Genomic DNA, 22,450 nt, shown 5'->3' with positions numbered 1-22,450 from the left:
GATCTGTGATTGCACTAATGTTCTGTTCTTTCTATAACACAGCTATTCTGTATCTCATTTCTGATAGAAGGGATATTGATTCCAAAAGGAAGCACCACATGGATGGGAATCTCTTTAACATCAACTAATCATGTTCCAAATCCCAGCTAATCAACACCTCCCTTGCTGATCTTTAATAGGCTAACGATTGTGTCTTGTGTGCCCACTCAACTGAAGAGCTCCAGGGAACTCTGATTACTTCTGTGAAGCTTACGAAATGCTTGGACTCACTGTCAACTTCACAAAAGCCCACATACTTTACCAACCCACTCCAAGCCGACCAGCTGCTCCTCTTCTACAATTAGAGGGCAATCCTTGGGGAATGTTGAGAATTTCCCCTGCTTGGTGGAGGGACCTCAAATCGGCCAAGGCCATGAGGGTACAAACTCCCCTTGAGCTGAGATACTCAATTACAAGACAGCTAAATTTTAAGAATAAAAACCCAACTTTAATACATACAGGAAAAATAATACACTAGAACTTGGAAAGACAATGTGGAACATAAAGGTTTAAAACACACTATCTCCTAGAACTTTACCTTCTTGCCCCTGGCTATGGTTTATTTCACAGACCACCGCTGATACCAGTGGCAGGCAGGAATAATCACTGTCTCTGCCCCAAGCTCCTCCTTGGCCCTGGAGGTCTTGGATTCCCACAGCAGGTTGCCTCTGCCCTACTGCTCCAGGCTTCCCTGCTGCAGTCCCCACATGGCAGACTCAGAATCATAGAAAATTAGGGCAAAGAAGGGACCTCAGGAGGTCATCTAGTCCAACCCCTTGCTCAAAGCAGGACCATTCCCAACTGGATCATCCCAGCCAAGATTTTGTCTAGAGGGGTCTTATCTCAGGAGCTTCCCCCTCCTCCCTCTCCCCCACCTCAACATCTAGAAAGAGCTGAGGAAAGGGATCCTTCCAGCACCATGCAGAGAGCAGAAAGTAACTAGCCAGGCCACACCCAGCCCCTCTGCAATCCAGTCAATAACCTTTTGCCAACCAGAACAAAACCCATTCAAAGAAACCCTTTCAGCATATAAAATCACAACAAACAATAGAACCACATAATCATCACACCTGGATGGCCACCTTTCCCAGAATGATGACTATATTCAACACTAGATAGAATTGGACAGTGCTGCTGTTGGACAGCTGCAAAATTGGGTCTTTGATGATCCTGACATCAGGACCCAAACCCTCCCAGGCGATTGTCATGCCTACCCTGTTGTATGGGTATGAAACTTCGATTATATAAAATCAGGAACATGTGACAACTTCGAAACTTTACCATCAGCAACGTCTTTGGAAGATCCTCCATATCAACTGGATGGACAGAAGAAAAATGCCAGCATTCTGACTCAAGAAAAGCCACCTGCAATGAAGTCATGTTTATATGGCACCAGTTCCACTGAACAGGACACTTCATAAGGAAGCCTGACAATCAGCTCCCAAAACATGTCTTATACTCCCAACTCAATGGTCACTGCTCTAGAGACTTGAGGACATCTTGACAGCCAATCTAAAAAAATAAGTTATTAAAATCAATACCTGGGACAAAAGCTGTCTCCCAGGGGCACTGTGATATATGAAGAAACATAACCACTGCAAACAAACTGACTTCACTAGGGAGGCAGAGACAAAAAAAAAGGAAGGGAAAGTGCTGTAACCCAAAAGCATCAGGATCTACTCCTTCCTCCCAGAATTATTTGACACATCTGCAATTGAACATGCAGATCTGTGATCAGATTCCCGAGTCATCAATAGATTCACTGATGATGACTTCTATATTTACTGGAAGACTTTCATCCTCTATCAAGGGACTGCCAAAGATGATTTTACTGCAGCCTTCAGCTACTAGAGAAGTCTGTGTAAACATCAGGCTATTTGTTTAAAACAGGGATTCAGGTCTTAGACAATAACAAAATTATCATCTGTCTCAGTTGAGCTCAACAAGAAAAAGAACATTAAATGGAATAGAAGCCCTACAGGAATCTAAAGGGATGATCATTCTGTATGTTCATGTCTCAGTTTGGTAAAAAGCAAGATTTTTTTTTTTAAGCTGGCTGGCCTACACAGTAAATTAGCTTTAAAACAGAATGCTGCTAGAAAAAGACCATACCTTTTTGTACACAATGGGATTAAGTACTTAAAATGAACACTGAAGATAATAGTTTTCTTTCAAGTACTGAAGACTACTCAAATGATATAAAATATATTTTATGCTCTATTCTCTAATAGCAAGAGTATGATGCATGTGAAGGTAAGGAAAAATAAAGCATAACTTCTGTACTTGCCTATTAAATAGAATAAACCAGGAACTGTGTTTACTACTAAGATAAATTATTCCACAAAAACATGAAATAGCTGCCTGTCACCTCTAAAAAACTTCTAGATTTTTACATTATTGTTTCACTGGAGGCAATTCCTAAAACATCATAAATTTTATCTTAAGTTCAATATATAAATCCTATATGAGCAATTGCAAATTCATTATTGAACTGTAGCTATATAGCCATAGAGCACAACTAAGTCAGTTGCACAAATGAGACACAAAAGGCATGAATTACAGATTAGCTTTACACTTGCATATATTTCCCCCCTCCTAAGACTTAGAACAAAATTATATTTTAATAGAAAAAAAAGAAGAAAAATCCACCACTATAATGAAGTCAACTCAACTTAGAATAGGACTATCAAACATCTGAGCAGCTAGGGCCACACAGGCAGTGCAAGCCCCTATCCTCACTAAGCACCTCCTCTGCCACATGGGCAGGAACCTGAAAAGGGGATGGGGAGGGGACCGAGGGTTAACTGCTTGTGGGCCAAATTAGGCTTATGGGCGGGCAGTTGTACAGCGCTGACTTAGAAAATGAGCCCATTCCTGAAGCCAACATGTTAGCACAGAGCCAGAAAGTGTGATCTTCCCTTGATTAAAACGAAGACTACTAGCACGTCCATAAAGCTACCATTACATCTGTCTCCAAGTCTCTAACAAATGGAGTATCAGAGCTATCCTAATTTGTATACAGGTTGAGTGAATTTAACCATGCACACAGATGGATTTCTTAAGCTATGCTTTTTATTTTCCTTCCCTTATTCACTCTGCACAAATGGTTAGATTTCCAAAACAATACTAAATATATTTTTAAGTAGATCAGCTATGGAGCATGTAATTAACAAGGACTCAGGGGAGGAAAGGGCTATTTCTGTCACAGATAATACCATACTTACTGACAGCATGATTCTGTCCTGCCCACCAGGATTCAAACATCAGAACTGTGCCTAATTACACCCATGAAGTCATCACTCTTCAAGCATATACAGAAAAACACAATCAGTTGTGCTCCAATTCAAAATGTAATTGGTCAAAACAAGGTCAGACCACTTTAGCCTGCTTGAGATTCACACATATACAGTTCTGGGCAGATGCATTTAAAAGTTACTTTTTAAATGTAAATGTTAATAAGTCTCTTATTAACTCACTAGCTTAATGTTTTAACTTTAATCATATAACATTTTAATAGAAATCTAAAAAACAGTGGGCCTAGATGTATACATAATATTTATAAAAGCATACCACATCTTAAAGGGACCTAGGTAATGCTTATTCACTGACTTCAGTTGGAGTAAACTAAAAAAATCCTTTCCAGGAAGGGAGAGGGGAAAAAAAAACAAAAAACAGTAGACACACTTGAATTAATGACACTTCTCCTTACCTGACTTTGAATAAGTGTAAAACTGCACTGTAGTTGTGCATATCTTCCCAAAAACAATCATGATGTAAGAAGGCTAAAAATGAAAAGTTATAAATCGCATAACAGAAGCTGTGCGTCCGACATCGCTCTAATCATAATCAATGCTAGCAACAAAGGACTGGACCATAGCTAAGATGCTATGGATGGACTGCTACATATTTTGCTTTAAAATGACAAACTTCTTCCATATTTAATACAAAGTGTGCCAAAATAATTCTGTTTGTGGATATAACTTTTTAGAGTATTTACATTGGAAAAAAAATGAGTATCACAAAAACCAGCAAAGAAATCATTTTCTGCAAAACACTCCTGGCCATCTCACCATTTCTCAGAGAAAAAAAAAAATAAGGATTTCAAGATTCTTCTTGAATGAGTTTTATTATTCAGAATAAAACTTGGAAATTTAACAGTGACACATACAATCATAAAAGACTGATATACATATAGGTAATATATGAATTTTACTGTTCTATTGTAAAGCCATAGAACATTTAATTTTCTTATGCTTTTGCTACCCCATTCTTATAAAACTGTATGCTTTTTTAATAAGTGTTTAAGTTAAATGACAACTTTCTGTAAATTATCCTCAATAGTAACTGTCTTTTTATCTTGTGCCCTTTGCAGTATGCCATCTCATTTATAATAATACATTTTTCTCCATGACAAACAGATAGTCAGAGGTTGATATTTTTTTTTAATAGAACAGAATTCCAAGGACGAGAAGGATGACATTGGAATACATTTCACTCTAATTCTTAGCTCTTTATTATGCAAATGAAAGCTCATTTTAGCTTGTCAGATTTGGCAATCATGGTCCTTGAGAATGTCTAAAGCTTAAATCTTTCATTATGGTGTCATGAATAGTCACATGCAAACTACTAGTAGTCTCAGTGAATGGCAGTTAGCTATACAAACAATCATGGATTTAAGGAAGGTGATATTAAACATCTAATTATAATTTAGATTCCATAGTTTAGCAATTTGAGGATGTACAAATCAAAAGTTATTATCTAGTAGTAAGCCTGATTAGTAGTCATTTCAGAGTTTCCTGAAAAATTCTTCATGATAGACATTACTGTAGAGAAGAGGAATGACAGGCATAAAAATAATGTTGGCAGACACTTCTGCTATGGCACAAACGAGAAAATTGAAAAGATAGATTGCAACATATTGCGGCCTATCATAATGATCAATCATATTATTCTATCTGCTCCCTATTTCTAATTTCTCCACTGTTTTGTTATTTCTTAAATCAAGAACCATAGCCAGGCATTTCAAGTCTAAGACCTCAACATAAGTAAGTGAAACAGTGCTGAAGCTGTGCACCACTGGCTCAGCCCACACAGTGAAGGAGAGGGGCCCAACACCACCAGTGCAACCTGCACAGCAGTGGCAGAGGGAAGCTGGCAGCCCTGGGAATGTACAGTCCACACAATGTGTGGCTGAGCCACTCAGAAGTTGGGCAGCCCTGGTCTCTTGGTCTAACAAACAGGTAGTCACCCACAGAAATCCTTGTGTCTTGCATAGTTCCTGGAGCAATGTAGCCATCACGGTCTGACACTACCAGTACAGGAATTTACCAGTTATAGTGAAAAGCCAAAATACTGAATACACTTATACACCTGCACAGTGAAAGTACACCCCTCCACCCCCATTTCCAGCATACAGTCAAATTTACTGACAAAATTAGATGCCTTAACTACAAGAGACATAACTAGCAATAATGACTACATAAATTATCTTCCCTATTATGCTCGCTTACCCATATTATATGGACAAGCAGCAGTAAGATAATGTAATTAAGTTAGACAAGCTTCTTTGGATAGATGTGATATCTTTTATTAGACTACCCGAGTAGTTGGAAAAAAAGTTCCAGGGGTTCTCCACCAATGGTAATTTGTGGCAGGAGGGGGGCACCTTGTGCTGGGTAGGCGGATGGAGCACCTTGGTCTTCCCAATATTATGGGAGTCCCAGCCTATGATAGGCACCTGAGAAAAGGTCAAGGATGGACTGCAGATCAGTCTCAGTGTGCGCAAGGATAACACAGTCATCAGTGTACTACTGAAGGTCAGTAATGCCAGTCTTGGTAACTTTTATTTTGCTGTGAAGACACCGCAGGTTGAAAAGATGACTGTTCATTCAATACTCAACCCTAATTCCAGGAGGAAAGCGGTCACAGATGAGAATCAAAAAAATCACAGCAAGATAGATGAAGAAAAGGGTTGGGGTGATGAGGTAGCCCTGCCTGACACCAAAACAAATCGCAAATGGGTCCGTCTCTGATCCACTGCAAAGGACTGTGGTGGTCATCCCGTCATGGAGTAGTCCGAGGATGCTGATGAACTTCAATGGACAAACAAACCTAGCCAGCACCTTCCATAAGGCTTCATGATTGATGAAGTCAAAGGCCTTGATTAGGTAAATGACTGCCATAAACAACTCCTGGTGTTGCTTTCTACACTTATCCTGGATCTGTCATGCAACAAAAACCATGTTGGTGGTACCTCAAGATGTTCTAAAGTCATCTTGGATAATGGAAGGACATCTTAGGCAAGGAGGAAGAGGCGATTCAGAAGGATATGAGTAAGAATCTTTCCAGCAATGGAGAGGAGGGCAATCCCTCGGTAGTTCCCACACATTGACTTGTCCCCTTTCTTGAGGATGGTCACACTGTTAGCGTTAAGTCAGCTGGAGCTTTCTTGTTAATCCATATTTTGATGAGAAGTTAGTGAAGTTTTTGTGCTTGTGCGGTTTCCCACCAGCTTTGAAGACATCTGCGGGAATGCCATCTGGGCCTGGCACCTTATTGTTCATGGTCTGAGAGATGACACACCAGTCTTCCTTGAAGGATGGGGGATCAGCAAGAGATTCTACACTGGGTGTTGAGGGATGGGCTCAATGGTGACATCTAAGACCTCAGATTCATGGTTGAGTAGAATCTTGTAGTACTCCTTCCAGCCCTGTTTGATGGATATATTATCCAAAAGTAGGGTAGAACCATCTTGGGACTGCAAGGGAGTTAGCATTGGAACACGTCCATGGATGGCTTTTATTGCCTGAAAGAAGCTTCTCATGTCTTGTTGATCAGCAAAACTCTGAATCTCCACGGACTTCACTTGCCACCACTGGTTCTTGATGTCCCATAACCTCCTCTGAACTACAGCTATAAGCTGGTGGTAAAGCCTCTCATTTTTGCTGGTTGGAGGGTTCATTTTGCCAACTGCAAAACGCAGTTCTCTAATAGATAAGTGCTAGGATTTCCTCATTTTTCTCATAAAACCAATCATGGTGACACTAAGTGTCCAATTGACTAAATCCAATTGACTAAATCCATGTGGTCTGGTTGGGGGAGAGATTTCAAATGGGTGGATTGTCACTTTGTACCACAAAGAATCCTGTACCCTTTCCAAAAAATTTCTTCCCTCTCCCCGCAGAACTAGTTTTGTTGTACCAGAACTAGTTTTGAGATATGAAAATGTACATTCAGTTCTATTTCTTACTGATGGTGTTGGGCATTTTTATTATTATTATTTGCTTTGGGGAACAGTAAGCTTGTCCTTTGAACAACCCATAAATTCAGTTTAATATTTTTACTCAGTCCCCTCAAGCTCTCAATCTGTGAAGCAGTTCCCTAAAGGAGAGCCCACTCTGAAGCACTCCAAGATAACACCTGATGAGAAAGTACCTTGAAGATTCTCTCTTTGGTTCCGCTTTTCTAGCTTCATTCACTGCTTTGCCTCTAAACATATCTTACCAACAAAATATTGTAAGCATTTCAGAATTTAGCCTGCAATTCTAGTCTCTTCAAGTAGAGCCATAGTTGCCTCTTGGATACTGTTTGAAAGATTAGAATGTAAGCTAGTTCAGAATCAGGTGAAGCATCAAGTTTACTGTGTACAATCCCTGCAGCCAATGCTGTCAGGCATGAGGCTTTTTGCTGTCAAGTTTAGTCTGAGTGACAAATCTCATTCTCATGTCTGGCAGAAGTACTCCACCAACTAAACTTGTTACTAAGGCAGATGGGAGAAGTTTAACTTTAGCCAAAGTAATGAAGACCGCTTAGCCCCTAAGCGCAACTCATTTCTTACAGAGCATTCCAGTGTAATCTTAATCATATCCTCAAACCAGGTGAGGAAGAGTAAAACAGCTTTTCTTCAACTTTGCATACATTTCAGCTGTTTTGTTTCTTAAAACAAAAGGAAAAAAAAAAGACCCCAAACTACCAAAAAACAGAAAACATTTGTGAAGTTAGCCCACCCTTTTCTGCTAATTCTACAAAGCTTATCTAAGAGTAAAATTTCTCACTCAAAACTCCAGGGTTAGCTATACAACAACACTGACCTGAGAATTTTAAAACTTTGTGCTGCTCCTTCAAGAACCAATTGTAAGCAATACTGGCCAAGACCCTAAGTGAGAGGAAGAGGGTGTTTCAAGAGAACACATCATCAGGAGACAGCCTTCAGACATATCCTGGTGGTCTCTTTATGGAAAAGCTTAACCAGTCGAACTCCTAGAGACTAGAATGGGAGAGAAAGAAATGCAGTTCCCAGGCCGTTCATCATTTCTCTTCATGATCCCTGCTTCTTCCAGGTCCGGAAGACCAACTGCACAGAATGAGGCAGAGGTAGAGCTGCTAGAACCAAGTGACTCATTGGAAAGGTTGCAAGACCTGGACCTTTTATGGCACTTGTGGCTTTGCAATGCGAACAGCTTGTAACTCACAGCTGTTTCAGCACAGACCCTACACATTCATCAGGAAGGAAGATTTTTTTTTCTTCCTGGTTGCTACAGAGGGGGAATTTTGCATGTTATTGAGTTTCAAGAAGTTCCAGTTAATTTTTTCTGCTCACTCTGCAGTTGTAGCAATGAGGTACCAGACCTAGAACTTTGGGGGGGGAGGGGGGAAGCTTTGAAAACCCCTTTCTACCTTCCCCAATTCATGCCAGTGATTCTTACCTAGTATCTGAGGGGTGAGAAACCCAGTACCACCTGGAACTTCTGTTTTAGCTTAGACTTCACCTCCTCCAAAAGCCAGAAAAAAAATGTTAAGCTAGCAGCTTTGAGGGAACACAGCTTCAGAGCTAATGGGGCAAGGGGCAACCAACCTATCTAAGAAAAACCAAACTATTTAAGAAAAAATAAAAGAAGTTTCCAAAAAAGCCTGTGCAAGGTCTGCTACAAAGGAAAACACAGCATCTGCCTTGTGCCCTATTCAGAGGTAGAGAATTCTCAAAGGTTCTTCCTGAAAGGCCATTCTTACGGCAAAGATGAGCCCTGTCCATGGTTGTCATCAAGATGGGGACCACCGCACAGCAAAGACTGATGGAGTAGACCAGGGATGGGCAAGTATTTTGGCTGGAAGACCACTTTGGGTGAGATATTGCAGGCCCAGGGAGTGGGAGATGCTGACCTGGCCCAGCACTGGCAGGGGAGGGGGAGGGAAATAGGTAACATCTAGCCCAGACCTATCCACCCATACAGACTACTGGGAGGTGCCGGATGAAACAGGAGGGCAGATGGGTTCTCTATGAAGACCAGCTGGGACCCCCGTAAGCAGAGCATACTTGGCCGGGAAGATGGGGAGCAGTGTCTGGGAGCAAGACAGGCAGGTAGGGTCCAGAACCATAATTGCGGCATGGTAAGAGCGTGGGGCCCGGCCCTGACCCCGCAGTTTCACTACCCTGCAATCCCAGACCCTGCCAAACCATTCTGCTCCCAGAAGCCACTCCCTGCCCACCTGTGGCCCCATCCCATCCACCCAGCCAAGTGCACCCTGCCTGCAGGGGTCCTGGCCAGTCTCCAAGGAGACCTTGCCCACCCACACCCTCTAGTGCCTCTGGTGGTGGCTGTGGGGCAGAGGGGCTGGGGTTGCCTGGGCAGCAGGCCTGGATCCAGTAGCAGCAGAGACTAACAGTTGCAGCCAGGAGCAACTGCTGCCAGGACTGCTGGGAAACAGAGCCTGTTTGCCACACCACCCCCACCCTGTTGCTCGGGGGGCAGCAGGACCGACTGCATGCATCACGGCCTAGGTTCCTCCTTACACCTGGGCAAGGCAGGGCTGAGGGACCCACCGCAGACAAGTAAAATCCCTTGGTGGGGCAGATCCGGCCCATGGGCCATATTTTGCCCAACCCTCAAGTAGACCAAGAAAAGATTAAGTCCACTGAATAAGCACCTATAATACAGGATGCACTGCAATTCCTTGCTTTATTGTTTAATGCATGGTTTAGAGACATGCATTAAAAATATATAGTAGTAAGCTATAGCAAGATGAGGTGAGTAAAAAAAAAAAAAAAAAAAAAAAAAAAACAGAACAAACCACAGAGGTTATTTTGTAGGGTTTACAAAGGGATTCCTATCTCCTCCATAGACACCAAATCTTCATGAATAGCAAAACTCAGAAGCTACTAACTTTGGAAGGTCAGCAGTTCGGTTCTAATACAGTGACTCAGAATATGATGTGCAATCAGTTTTGCAAACTTTTCTTCAGGTAAAATATATATTCAGAGTCTTCAGTTTCTGAAGAAATTGATATTGTACAATGTTCTACAACATAATATTCACTTAGTTAAAAGTTGCTAGTTTTTTCTTTGAGAAAGAGAGACACAGACAGACAGATCTTAAAACTTGCGCACATTACAACTTGCACATGCCCTGACCTTCCCTTTCCAAAACGTTTGAAGTTATGCAGGTATTTTGTTTTTATTTGTTTGCATTAAATCCTGTGCCAACTTGTGGGAGAAACATTCTATTCAATGTAGATGAAAAATGCTGTATTGATAAAATAAAAACATGTAGCAGGTTACCACTATGGAGGTAGTCAATTGCAAAAGAATTTAAGCTTTCCCAAAAGGGTCCACAAAATAGAGCTACAGCAACTAAACCTGAATGAGCATGGTGTGGAGTAAGCATTTGTTGGAACAGAGATACCATATTTTTCATATTGTTGAGCAGGGTATTTATACCATTAAAAGAAGAAAATTAAGAAGGTCCAGGAGAAGTTATATCTGGATCTATACAGCTTTAATTCTTTTCATCCTAGCCCGGGGTAGGCAAAATGTGGCCCGTGGGCTGGATGTGGCCCGCCAGGCCATTCTATCGGGCCCACGGGACCCCTAAAAAATTTAGAAAGTTAATATTTATCTGCCCCAGGCTACCTGTCATGCAGCCCTCGATGGCTTGCCAAAACTCAGTAAGCAGCCCTGCACCCAAAATAATTGACCGCCCCTGTCCTAGCCCCTCCTTCCTTCCTATTTAAAATACAGCACTGTCTTAATTGGTACCAAAGGCATTGGCTCCAATACTCAGTAGGAAGAGTTTAGTATATGAGAACAATCAGCTGATGGAAAGAACTCTAGCATTGGGGCAGAGGAATTAAGAACAAGAAAAAATGCTTGCCCAATGCGCCCTCACTATTGACATCCACAAACTACAAGCAGTAAAAATACACATCACCAAAATGAAGCAGATGAGCTATGCCAGGATGTGTCCTACTCTGTGGTATATCTCTAAATGAGGAAAACTAGGATACCCCACTTACAGGCAAAGTACAGAGAATCAAAAAGCACAAGGTGGAATTAATTCTGTTTTTACAGGTTAACGTAAACTGCAGAAATAGAACCAATAAGTAAGTGAACAGACATTCATTTTTTATTCCAGAAATGCAGTCACATGCCTGCGGTGGCCCAGGCCAGAAGCCAGGGCATGCTGGAGTACGACACCGTGCTCACCTGGAACAGATGGCTTGGGCCAAAACTAGCCTGCCCACCTTGCGAGAGGGGTTTGCGGGGGAAGTGCAAAGCATCCTGGGATGTTGGGGGACTATACATTAACGTGAATCTAGAGGGGAACTGGGACAAAAGATTCATAACCCGATTTAACTTATATCAGCTAAGTCTGATACTACATCCATCCAGGTTGATCTTAAACCAGATTTGCCCATTTTGAAAGCAGTTTATGTGCACTGAGCTTCTCTTGTGTTTCAGATTTGAACCAGCTTCTGATCACTTATACCAGTTTATGTGCAATTTCTGTCCCTAGCTCTTAAGGTTTGTTAATTATAATTATAATTGCTAAATTACTGTGCGACCACTGATCAAGACAGTTATACTTTATTTTCATTATTATATTTTGTTGTGCTTACACTAAACCGCTAAGATTTACACTTAAAAATGCACATATTTGATAATGAGAATGAGATTTACATTAAAAAAATCTTCACATAGCTGCTAGTATAAAATATGTAAATGTTACATTTATGTATACTTCAAATATTTGCACAAATATAGCCCCAGTCTTGCAGTTGGTAGGCACAAACAGACCCTGAGGTTCTGCCCCATATAGAAGTTTGCAAAATTGAGATCTTAAGAAATAAAACCTTAAGAAATATTTCTAAGGTATCTCTAGTACAGATTATACAAACAAAATTTAGTAATTTTGAGCAGGAATAAATAAATGCATTTTACAAGAACAGCATAACAAAGGAAGAACATTTTAGTACATCTAAGTTTGGAATTTGAAATATTTAGGCTAACCTGGTTACTAGGTATTCTAAAGAAAATATCTGGGTCATTACAATCTGCTTCCTAAGAAAGTTAAGGAAACTTTCTCATTGACTTCAAGTGAGCCCTTACTTGGAATGCAACATGTTTTTGTGGCACAGTTTTTGTACCAATTTGACTCTTCCAGATACACAAATGCAATCAGGAACTCCATTGGACTCTATAAGTTTCAAGTGCCAGTCAGAAAACAAGCTTCTCATGAAATTACCACCTTCCCAGCAACACCCTCCTAGCCACCATAAATGTTACCAGTTTATATACCAGCTTCCCATACCAGGATAGCATCCAAGCCTGCCTCACATATCTACAAGAGCAAGATTACAACTCAGAGTAGATACCCAAAGATATTCCTGACCTTATACACTTCATCCTCACGCACAACAACTTCACTTTCAACAACCAACACTTCCTCCAGACCGTGGACACAGCTATGGGTGCCAAAATGGCCCCACAGTATGCCATCCTTTTTATGAGCCACCTGGAAGAATAATTCCTCCAGGACTGCACCATCAACCCCTTGCTATATATAAGATATATCAATGACAGTTTCATCATTTGGACTGAAAACCTGCAATCTCTGAGTTCCATCAGAAATTCAACAATCATCATCACCCCTCCATCAGACTCTGTCTCTTCAATACTTCAGCACCAACATCTCCTTTTTAGACATGATGATCACTATCCAGAATACAGGGTCTATACAGACCACAATATACAAGAAACCCATGGACCAACATACACATCTGCAAAGAACCAGCAATCACCCTAAACACACCAAGAAAACTGTAGTATACAGCCAAGCTCTCAGATAACACCAAATTTGTACTGAGAACACCCATGACCATCACCTCATAAATCTCAGAAAGGCTTTCACCTTCGATTGCCATCCCATGGTCCTCATCCATATAGGCACAAATGATACGTCCAGTGATAGTCTGAACCATATCATGGGTGATTACAGGGCTCTGGGAGCCAGGCTTAGGAAGACGGGGGCACAGGTGGTCTTCTCATCAATCCTCCCTGTCAGTGGTCATGGTCAACATCACAATGCCTGCACTAGAGAAGTCAACCTGTGGCTCCAGAGTTGGTGTCATGAAGCGGGTTTTGGCTTCTTTGACCACAACCCACACTTCCATGAAAGGAGCACCCTGGGATGGGTTGGTCTTCATCTCTCTTCAAAAGGTAACAGTCTATTCTCTCACAGGTTGGCTGATCTCCTAGGTAGGTCTTTAAAATAGGTTCATCGGGGGATGGAGATGCAGACAACAGTGAGAACCTAGGATGAACAAACCATGAGCCATGAGCTGGAACAGCCCACGTAAGTACTCAGGGGCCCAATGGGCATCAGGACAGCAGGGCACCAAAGACGCCCATAGTGGGACTCAAATGTCTCTATACTAATGCTAGGAGCATGGGGAACAAGCAGGAGGCACTCACACTCCTGCTTACAAACAAAAACTTTGATCTAGTTGGGCTAACTGAAACTTGGTGGGATCCTCCCCACGATTGGGCAGTAAACATTGAGGGCTATAGGCCATACAGACTAGACAGAGTAGACAGAAGAGGGGCAGCTGTGGCTCTCTACGTAAAGGAGCAACATACATCTTCCATAATCAAGATGGGATCAGAGGAGGAGCTAACTGAGGTATTGTGGGTCAGAATGCAAGGGGATCGGGGGGAAACAGACTTGGTAATGGGAGTCTACTACAGATTGCCACACCAGGAGGAGCAGTTGGACATGGAATTCTCCAGACAGCTCTCAGAGGCCGTACGGTCAAGGGACACAGTTGTCATGGGTAAACTAAACTACCTGGACATCTGCTGGGAGGAGCAGTCAGCTTGATCCAACCATTCACGTAGGTTCTTAACCTGCATACAGGACCTTTAACTAACACAGGAGGTATACAGTCCCACTAGGGGAAATGCCTTACTAGACTTGGTCCGGGCTACAGGGGATGATTTGGTGGGGGATCTACTGACACAAGGCAGCCTAGGGGACAGTAAGTATCACTTGACTAAATTCACTATCCGGTGTAGGGTGGGAAAGATAACCAGTAGGGCAGAAGTGCTAGACTTCAGAAAAGCTAACTTCAGTGTGCTCAGGAGATTAGTTACTGAGGCACTGAAGAACAGGAGAATTGGTGGAATGGGAATCCAAGAAGAGTGGTCGTTCATAAAGGGACCAGTCCTAAGGGTGCAGGAGACAATCCCTTTGCGCAGGAAAGGGGGCAAGATGGCCAAGAAACCCTCTTGGCTGAACAGGGAAATCCAGGAAAGCATCAGGGCAAAAAAAGAGGCAAATAGGCTGTGGAAGCAGGGGGTAGCTACCAAGGCAGAGTATACCTACTTGACCCGCACTTGCAGGGAGACAGTCAGAAAGGCCAAAGCAGAAATGGAACTTAGGCTGGCAATGAAAATTAAAGACAACAAAAAGTCCTTCTTCAGGTATATAGGGAGCAAAAAGAAGGTGCAGGGTAGCATAGGCCCCCTACAAGACAAACTAGGGCAATTAGTGATGGATAGTGGGGGACAAAGCTGAGCTTTTCAATGAATTTTTTGCCTTTGTATTCCTGAACTCAGATCAGGATAAATCTGCCAATTAGATCATAGACAGGCATAAAGGGGGAACCAGCCCACCAACCTTTAGCACCAACTTAGTGAGGAGATAGATACTTGGAGGAGCTGTAGGTCAGCAGCCCGAATGATCTTTATCCAAGGGTGCTGAAGGATTTTGCCACTGTCATAGCAGAGCTGTTGGCATAGCTGTTCGCGCACTCTTGGTGCTCAGGTCAGGTCCCAGAGGACTTGAAAAGGGCCAATGTGGTCCCTATTTTCAAGAAGGGGAGGAAGGAGAATCCAGGTAACCATAGACTGGTTAGGTCTCTATCCTCAGGAAAACCTTTGAAAAAATTATTAAGGATCACATTTGTGGGAGTCCAGTGGGGAAAGAAATGCTAAAGGGCAACCAGCATGGATTCACAGCAGGTAGATCCTGCCTGACTAACCTTGTTTCTTTTTATGACCAGGTCACAAAATGCTTAGACACAGGAATCAAGGTGGATGTCATCAACTTGGATTTTAAGAAGGCCTTCAATATGGTATCTCATTAAATTCTTATAGATAAACCGAGTGACTATGACACAGATGATTACACAGTCAGGTGGGTGGCAAATTGGCTTAGGGGCCATACCCAGAGAGTGGTGGTGGATGGGTCGGTATCAACCTGGAAAGATGTGGGGAGTGGAGTCCCACAAGGCTCAGTCCTTGCACCGGTGCTGTTCCATGTCTTCATCAGTGACTTGGATGAGGGCGTGGAAAGCACTCTGTCCAAATTCGCAGATGATACCAAATTATGGTGTTAACACACCAGAGGGTAGGGAATGAATCCAGGTAGATCTGGACAGGTTGGAATAGTGGAAGGAACAGAATAGGATGCAGTTCAATAAGGACAAATGCAAGGTGCTGCACCTAGGGAGAAGGAATCACCAACACGCTTATAGGCTGGGGGAGGACCTTCTCAGCAGCAGAAAGGGATCTTGGAGTCACTGTTGACTCCAAGATGAACATGAGCCGTCAATGTGATGAAGTGATCAGTAAAGCTAACCACACTTTATCATGCATTAGCAGGTGCATGACAAACAGGTCCAAGGAGGTGATCCTTCCCCTTTATGCACAATTGGTCAGGCTGTAGTTGGAGTACTGTGTTCAGTTTTGGGTGCCACAATTCAAGAGGGATGTGGACAACCTCAAGCAGGTTCAGAGGAGGGCTACTCATATGGTTAGGGGCCTGCAGGCAAAAGCCCTGCAAGAAGAGATTGAGGGCCCTGGATCTCTTCAGCCTCGGCAAGAGAAGGCTGAGATGTGACCTTGTGGCCTCCTCCAAATTCATCAGGTGGTGACAGCAAGGGATAGGAGATACTCTGTTTACCAGAGCACCCCTTGGGGTAACCAGGAACAAACAGCCACAAACTGACAGAGAGCAGATTTAGGTTAGACATCAGGAAGAGCTTCTTTACAGTAAGGGTTGCCAAAATGTGGACTGGGCTTCCAAGGGAGGTGGTTTTCTCCCCTACCCTGGGGGTTTAAGAGGAGGCTAGACATATACCTGGCTGGAGTCATCTGACCCCAGCACTATTTTCCTGCCCAGGGCAGGGAGTCAGACTTGATCATCTGCTAAGGTCCCTTCCGACCCAAACATCTATGAATCAACAAGGACACTCATCCAGAGAGACAGACTGCACTTTTGAAAGAGCCACCCAGACAGCACATAAAGAACTGCTGCAGTACAGAAGGAAAAGACAAGAATACCCAATTACCTGTGGGGGTACATTTCTCACAAGAAAGCCACTCTCTCTCCAGTCTCTCAGGTCTAATCCTCAAAGGGAATTTACAAAACCCCATTCGTAGACGAGCCTACAAACTTCACTTCACCAACCTACTGGATACAAAAAAATCATGTACTAAATATAGACATTAGATTTATAACACATTATAACCTGCCTAACATCTGACACCCCCACATACCTCTCCACTATTTACCAACTACATTTATTCCCTTTCCCTCCTGCGCCCCAACCTGTCTCTTACCCGCTGACTCCTCAATTTACATCTTCACTGACTGGTTTTCTTGCACACATACCAGCCTCTGTCTGCTTTACTATTCATTCCATCCAGGAAGAGCACACAGCAACTGCAGATGCTTCCTCAGCCTGACGAAAGGTATTCATACCCGAAAGCTTGCAAAGAAGAATTTTCCATTTGAGTTGGTCTAATAAAGGATATCAGATTTACCCAAAGAATGTTGTCTGCCTATGCTCTTAGACCAACACGGCTATAACCTACACCCCTGAAATATGTATGCAACAATTTTTTTAAAAAATCAAAACAAAACAGTGTTATTTAACAGAGTAGAACAAACAAAAAGCTTTTCTTCAAACAATAAGCTTTTAAAACATTCTACTAGCAAAGCAGATAAGGTTTGACATTTACAAACGGTTGATTATATTTTTCATGACTTGCTCTGATTTAATACAACATGTTTCAAAGTGGAGTAGGCGCTCTCAGTACAGAGCATGGCTTTATATCCCATAACAATTCTACAAACAGTTAAGGATGAAATGAAAGAACCTCTGAAAGCAGCAAAATGAAGAGAATCAAGTCAGATACTTAAAGTTATTTTATAAATATACAAACATACAACAACATACAATAAACCTTCCCCAAACTGCATTGAGTCTTTGGGACCCTACTACAACTTGAAAAGGATCGTCTTCATAATTCTGCAGTATTACACCTCAAAATATTTTTTTTAGGAGCGGAGTAGTATATGAACACTATCTCCACATTCTATTTGTCAAGATTACTGAATAAGAAAATCATAGCGTAATGTTCCAGTAACATTAAAATAACTTACTTTATTAGGTACACTCCCAACAAAGACAGTTCTGATCTACACAGAAATCACAGCACTTTTAAACACAAATGCAGTATATTGCGTATTAGCAGCATCACTATGAAATGCATGTTCTAGGTATCCACCAGAGTTTACAAGATGCCTCCTGTACAGTAGTCACTCATGGTACTAATAAAATATGGCTGGTTAGGCAGATCTGTGTTTAACATAACATTATTGTCTTATCTATACAAAATTGCAAAATATTTAAGGTTCATCAGATTTATATCTTTTAATGCAAACTATGAAGAGAATCCTAACTAAACTGACATTCAATACAACAAAGACTTGTTAACACCCAAACGAACAAAAACCGCCACTATATTATTGTTTTTCTCTCTCTGCCACTTTTGGATAAGAAAATACTAAGACAGAGAGCAAAATGCATATCATCAATCTTTGAGCTTTTGTTATTATGATATAGGGTTCACATGAAATCGTTCAAGTCCTTTTTAGGGCAGAGTGTTATTAACCAAAGTAAACTTTTTTAATCCAATACATATAAGAGTATTGATATAGATTTTTATTTTACACTAAAAATTTTGGACCCATGTCGCCAAATAAATCACTTGCTATAAAATTATTCTTATTTATTCTACCATAAGCAAATAGGGCCTTAATACAGCAACATAAAATTCAGACATACTTGTATTTCTTATGGTCTTGCTCAGAACCCAGCTGTATATTTGCTGAATCAGGATTTTACTGCTGAAACGTATCTGGCTCAAATCAAATTAGTTCAACAAATGACAAACTGATCGTTCCAAACCCAGATGATCCATCATGAGGCAATTTAGCTTCTAGTGAAGACAGCAACTCAATTAAACGACACACAAAAGAATAAAAATAACTGGGCTGATTTAGTTTCAATTTTAATCCACATATGTATTTAGCATAAAACAGATAGACTTTGATACTTTTACTGAGAATATGCAAAAAGTGGGCGCAACTACATGTGCATTAATGCGCCTTTCCTAATAAACATTAAATTTAGTACCTACAATATGAGGGCACTTTTACACATGCTCTGGGGTTGGGGGGACAGCACTTTAATTAGAACAGCTCTGAGAGCCGTTCTAATTAAAAGGCCATTGCATCTCATGTATCAGTGTCCCCGTGCTTAAAAATGGCGGCAGGGGTGCATAAACTAAAGCTCCGTTAATGAGCTTTAATTCAAGCGCCTGCACGACCATTTTTCAGTGGAGGAATGCTGATACACGAGATGCAGGAGGCTGCTGGAGCACGGTAATTATCACGCCCTTGATTAATCAAGTCTGCTCTAACGTACTGTAATTACAGCATATTGGAGAGCCTCTGCACTCATGTACAGGCACCCTGGAGTAGTAAATAAATGCACAGTGATCTGCATAACACATAGTAGCACAAGCACACACTTTTTTAGTGGTACTTAATGAGCAGTATCCTACTCCATTGTGTATTAGCATATTAGCATCGTTTTTTACATGCCAATGTAGCTGTGGAAGTTTCCTGGGTCTTATCTCAGTCTTATTAAAAGGGACTTACACTGAGGAATTTGACAAATGTTGTTTCCCCTTTTCTGCCAATTTTATGTAGATTAACTCTCAAATATATTCACTAGTCAAAATTATTTTCCAATAGCATCATCTTATTCTTCCATACAGGTTGATTTCAATTTGTTCATGATAAGTATCAATTCAAGAACACATGGTGCAATTCTGATCTCTTAGTGCAGAGGGTCCAAAACTCTGGTATACGTACCCCTGGGAGTATGCGAATTAAATTTTCATTATAATAATAATTGGCATTTAAGGAGTTAAAATATAAAATGCATGTTTGTAGTGGTACGCGGGCAGCTGATCAGTCTGGAAGGGGGTACTCAATCAGAAAATGTTTGGGAACCTCTGTCATAGTGGATGAGAAACCCTTAGAAGCAAACATTTTCAGCACTAATATTTAAAATTACAAATTCAAGTGCGCTTCCACCTACTATTCTGTTATTAATTTAACCATTAGCTTAAATATTCAGGTTTCCATGAAATTTCTGACCAGTAAATTAGATTGCATATTTTTCCTTTAACTCTAGTAGAGCTTAAATTAAAAAAAGAAAAAAGAAAAAAAACCACCACACATTTTCCCAGCTATTCTTCTATACAGACTCTTCAAAATAAAGTCTTGCTGGCAGCAAAATGGTTAGACATTGATGGTTAACCCTTTTTCTTGCCTTACCTCTTACATAAATATTTATTCAAATGTTTAAATTAAATTAGCTTTATCTTTATGATCTGCTTATGTTTGTTTTCTTCAAATCCTTTAGTAACGTCTCTATGCTCACACAAAAGTCGGTTGATCAGTCAAAGAAAAACTCATATTATATTGCTTTGGTTCCTCTTACACAAATAAGTCCATATACAAGCAAGCTGTAAACCTAGTTTTGCTTATTGATAACTAAAGTGAATTTCTATATGACAACTGTTACACATTAAGATAGCTAAATAAATATAAATCAACAAACTGAAGCAAGTCAGGCACTATAAATCAAAGTGCTTTACATTTTATATTTTGCCTTTTCAAACTAGAGCAGTATCTTATACAACACCAAAAAAGTTCCAAATTAGGACAAATTCTTCCAACTGTGTAAACTTCATAGATAATTTAGAATATGAACTTACCCCTGAGTGCAGGCAGCAGTGACCTTTCCTTCTTGTCATCACATTTGTTACATTCACTGAAGTACAAGAGTAAAAAGACATCCACAAGCACCCACATCAGAGAAGTGGCCAGAATCACCTTGCAGTAGACAAATCTCCTCATCTCTTTACTTGGTTTCTAGTTAACACACTGCAGGAAGACAGTTACTGCTGGGATGTGTCCAAACCACAGAGTTAAAATCCAACATGAAAGCAAAGGTGTGCATACCACTGTAACAAAAGAAATAGTTGAATTAGCTAGAATTATATGGGATTTGAGGTGCAAAATGGGAAACACTATAGTAAGGACATAACTTTTTCCTTCAATTGTTTTCCTTTCTACTGTACATAAATACCTCCTTCGTAGCGTGAACACATCTTTGAGGGATGAACTTATTTTGCTTTCAATAAAGATAAATTTTCTGATTTATTTTTGTGTTCCATTTTCCTTTAATTCAGTGTTTTGTAAATGTTAAAAGCAGATATACTTTGCATTTACAGAGGGATCATGCCACTGAATTATAAAATATACTTTAGCACCAGACATCAATGAAGGAAGAATGCTACAGGCCATCTTTCCTACAACTGCTAATATTAACTCTTCCTCTCCATACTGTTTATCATGTCTCTGTAGCTTTTTTAAGTTAGTTGCCAAAAATCAAGCCCCTCACACTTACCATTACGAAGGGAAATTTTCTGTGTTGAAGTCAACTTTCAAAAGCAGTCTCCTAACATTCGGCAATAGGACTATCTGAAGGCCTATAAAAAAATTGCCATCTATTAGTGCTTGCATACACAGTTGAACTTTTAGAAAAATCTATAAATAACTTGTGTTTAAGAAAGTCATCGTGTGGAAGAATATGCTTAAAAGCCCACATTTTAACCTACTCAATTATGGAAAACTAATCCAAGTCAAATAATTAATGTTGGTGATTATTTCTTAAATATATAACACACACGTGTGTGTGCACATATGCTGATATATCAGCATCTCAAAGAGAAAGTAGCAAATCTAATAAAAATCCCACCTTCTTTGCTTGGCATAAAAAGGACTGGGGTTCTTTACATGCATGTTGTATTTTCCTCTCTACTACACCTGTCTGCCCCCTTTAAAAAAAGGGATTCTTGTCAACACTAAACAAAAAGTTATGACAAAGCTGATTAACACTGCAATCTGAAAATGGCCTCTCACAAATAAAACTATTGCTGATGGGCCTAATTTTATAGTTAGCAGTTCCCTTAGAAATAACAATTTCCTTCACTACCTTTGTCCCAATCTAGACCCTGTTCTATATTTTTTCTAGTACCCATGTTTCCTCTAAGCTCTACAGAACACAGAGGTGATACATTGCCTGTCACAGTGATTTCAACCCAGTCTAGAGTGTAATTATTTTTATATATTATTTGTCAATGGCTCATTACTGAATGGCTTCATGGACAGAAAAGCAGAAGAATTTGCCGTTCAGACCCCATTTCTCTTGGTTGGGGCATATAACAGTTCTCAAACATCCCTACAAATACCCAATGTTAATAGAGAAAACAAAGTTTTTTTAAAGATGTTTCCTATCCCAAACATCAGCCCCATCTCAACACCTTATAAAAGGTAAGAACTCAATTGTAGTTGTGGCAATAAAATGAATTGGTTCATTCTTATTCTGCATGCTAGATACAGTAGCTTCATATGTAAGCACCGTGCGTAACTGCTTAGTTCCATCTCCTTTAAAAAAAATCAAAACAATTACAGCACAGATTAGAGGCTTCCTCCAATATTTCACATGGGAGGATTTTTTCCCACAAGGGCATTTTCACTTAAAAATTACTCCAACATGGGGGCTACCCTTTTTAATTCTCATTTTTGTTGTTGTTTTGTTTGATTTAATTTCCACATCCATGTAAGTGTTATTTTCTCTCCTCCCTTAAATATACAAATCTAGACCACCACATGAAATAAATATACCCTTCCCACTCCCACTTGTGTTT

General features: G+C 40.7%; 1 protein-coding gene across 2 annotated transcripts in view; it reads right to left on the bottom strand.

Moving 5' to 3' along the window:
* GALNT13 (polypeptide N-acetylgalactosaminyltransferase 13) overlaps positions 1 to 22,450 on the bottom strand; it is a 422,841-nt gene that overhangs the window by 378,040 nt on the left and 22,351 nt on the right. For both annotated transcript variants that reach the window (XM_006025323.2, XM_025206100.1), the window contains exons 2-3: positions 21,148 to 21,229; positions 20,453 to 20,701 (exon numbers count right to left, since the gene is read on the bottom strand). In XM_006025323.2, coding sequence (XP_006025385.1) covers positions 20,453 to 20,594 — 142 coding nt within the window. In that variant the 5' untranslated portion in view covers positions 20,595 to 20,701; positions 21,148 to 21,229. The remainder of the gene's footprint in view (positions 1 to 20,452; positions 20,702 to 21,147; positions 21,230 to 22,450) is intronic.

Source organism: Alligator sinensis, unplaced genomic scaffold (genome assembly GCF_000455745.1).
Source record: "Alligator sinensis unplaced genomic scaffold, ASM45574v1 scaffold788_1, whole genome shotgun sequence".
Lineage (NCBI taxonomy): Eukaryota > Metazoa > Chordata > Crocodylia > Alligatoridae > Alligator > Alligator sinensis.
Note: the sequence above shows the minus strand (reverse complement) of the source record. Positions and strands in the feature narration are given on the sequence as shown.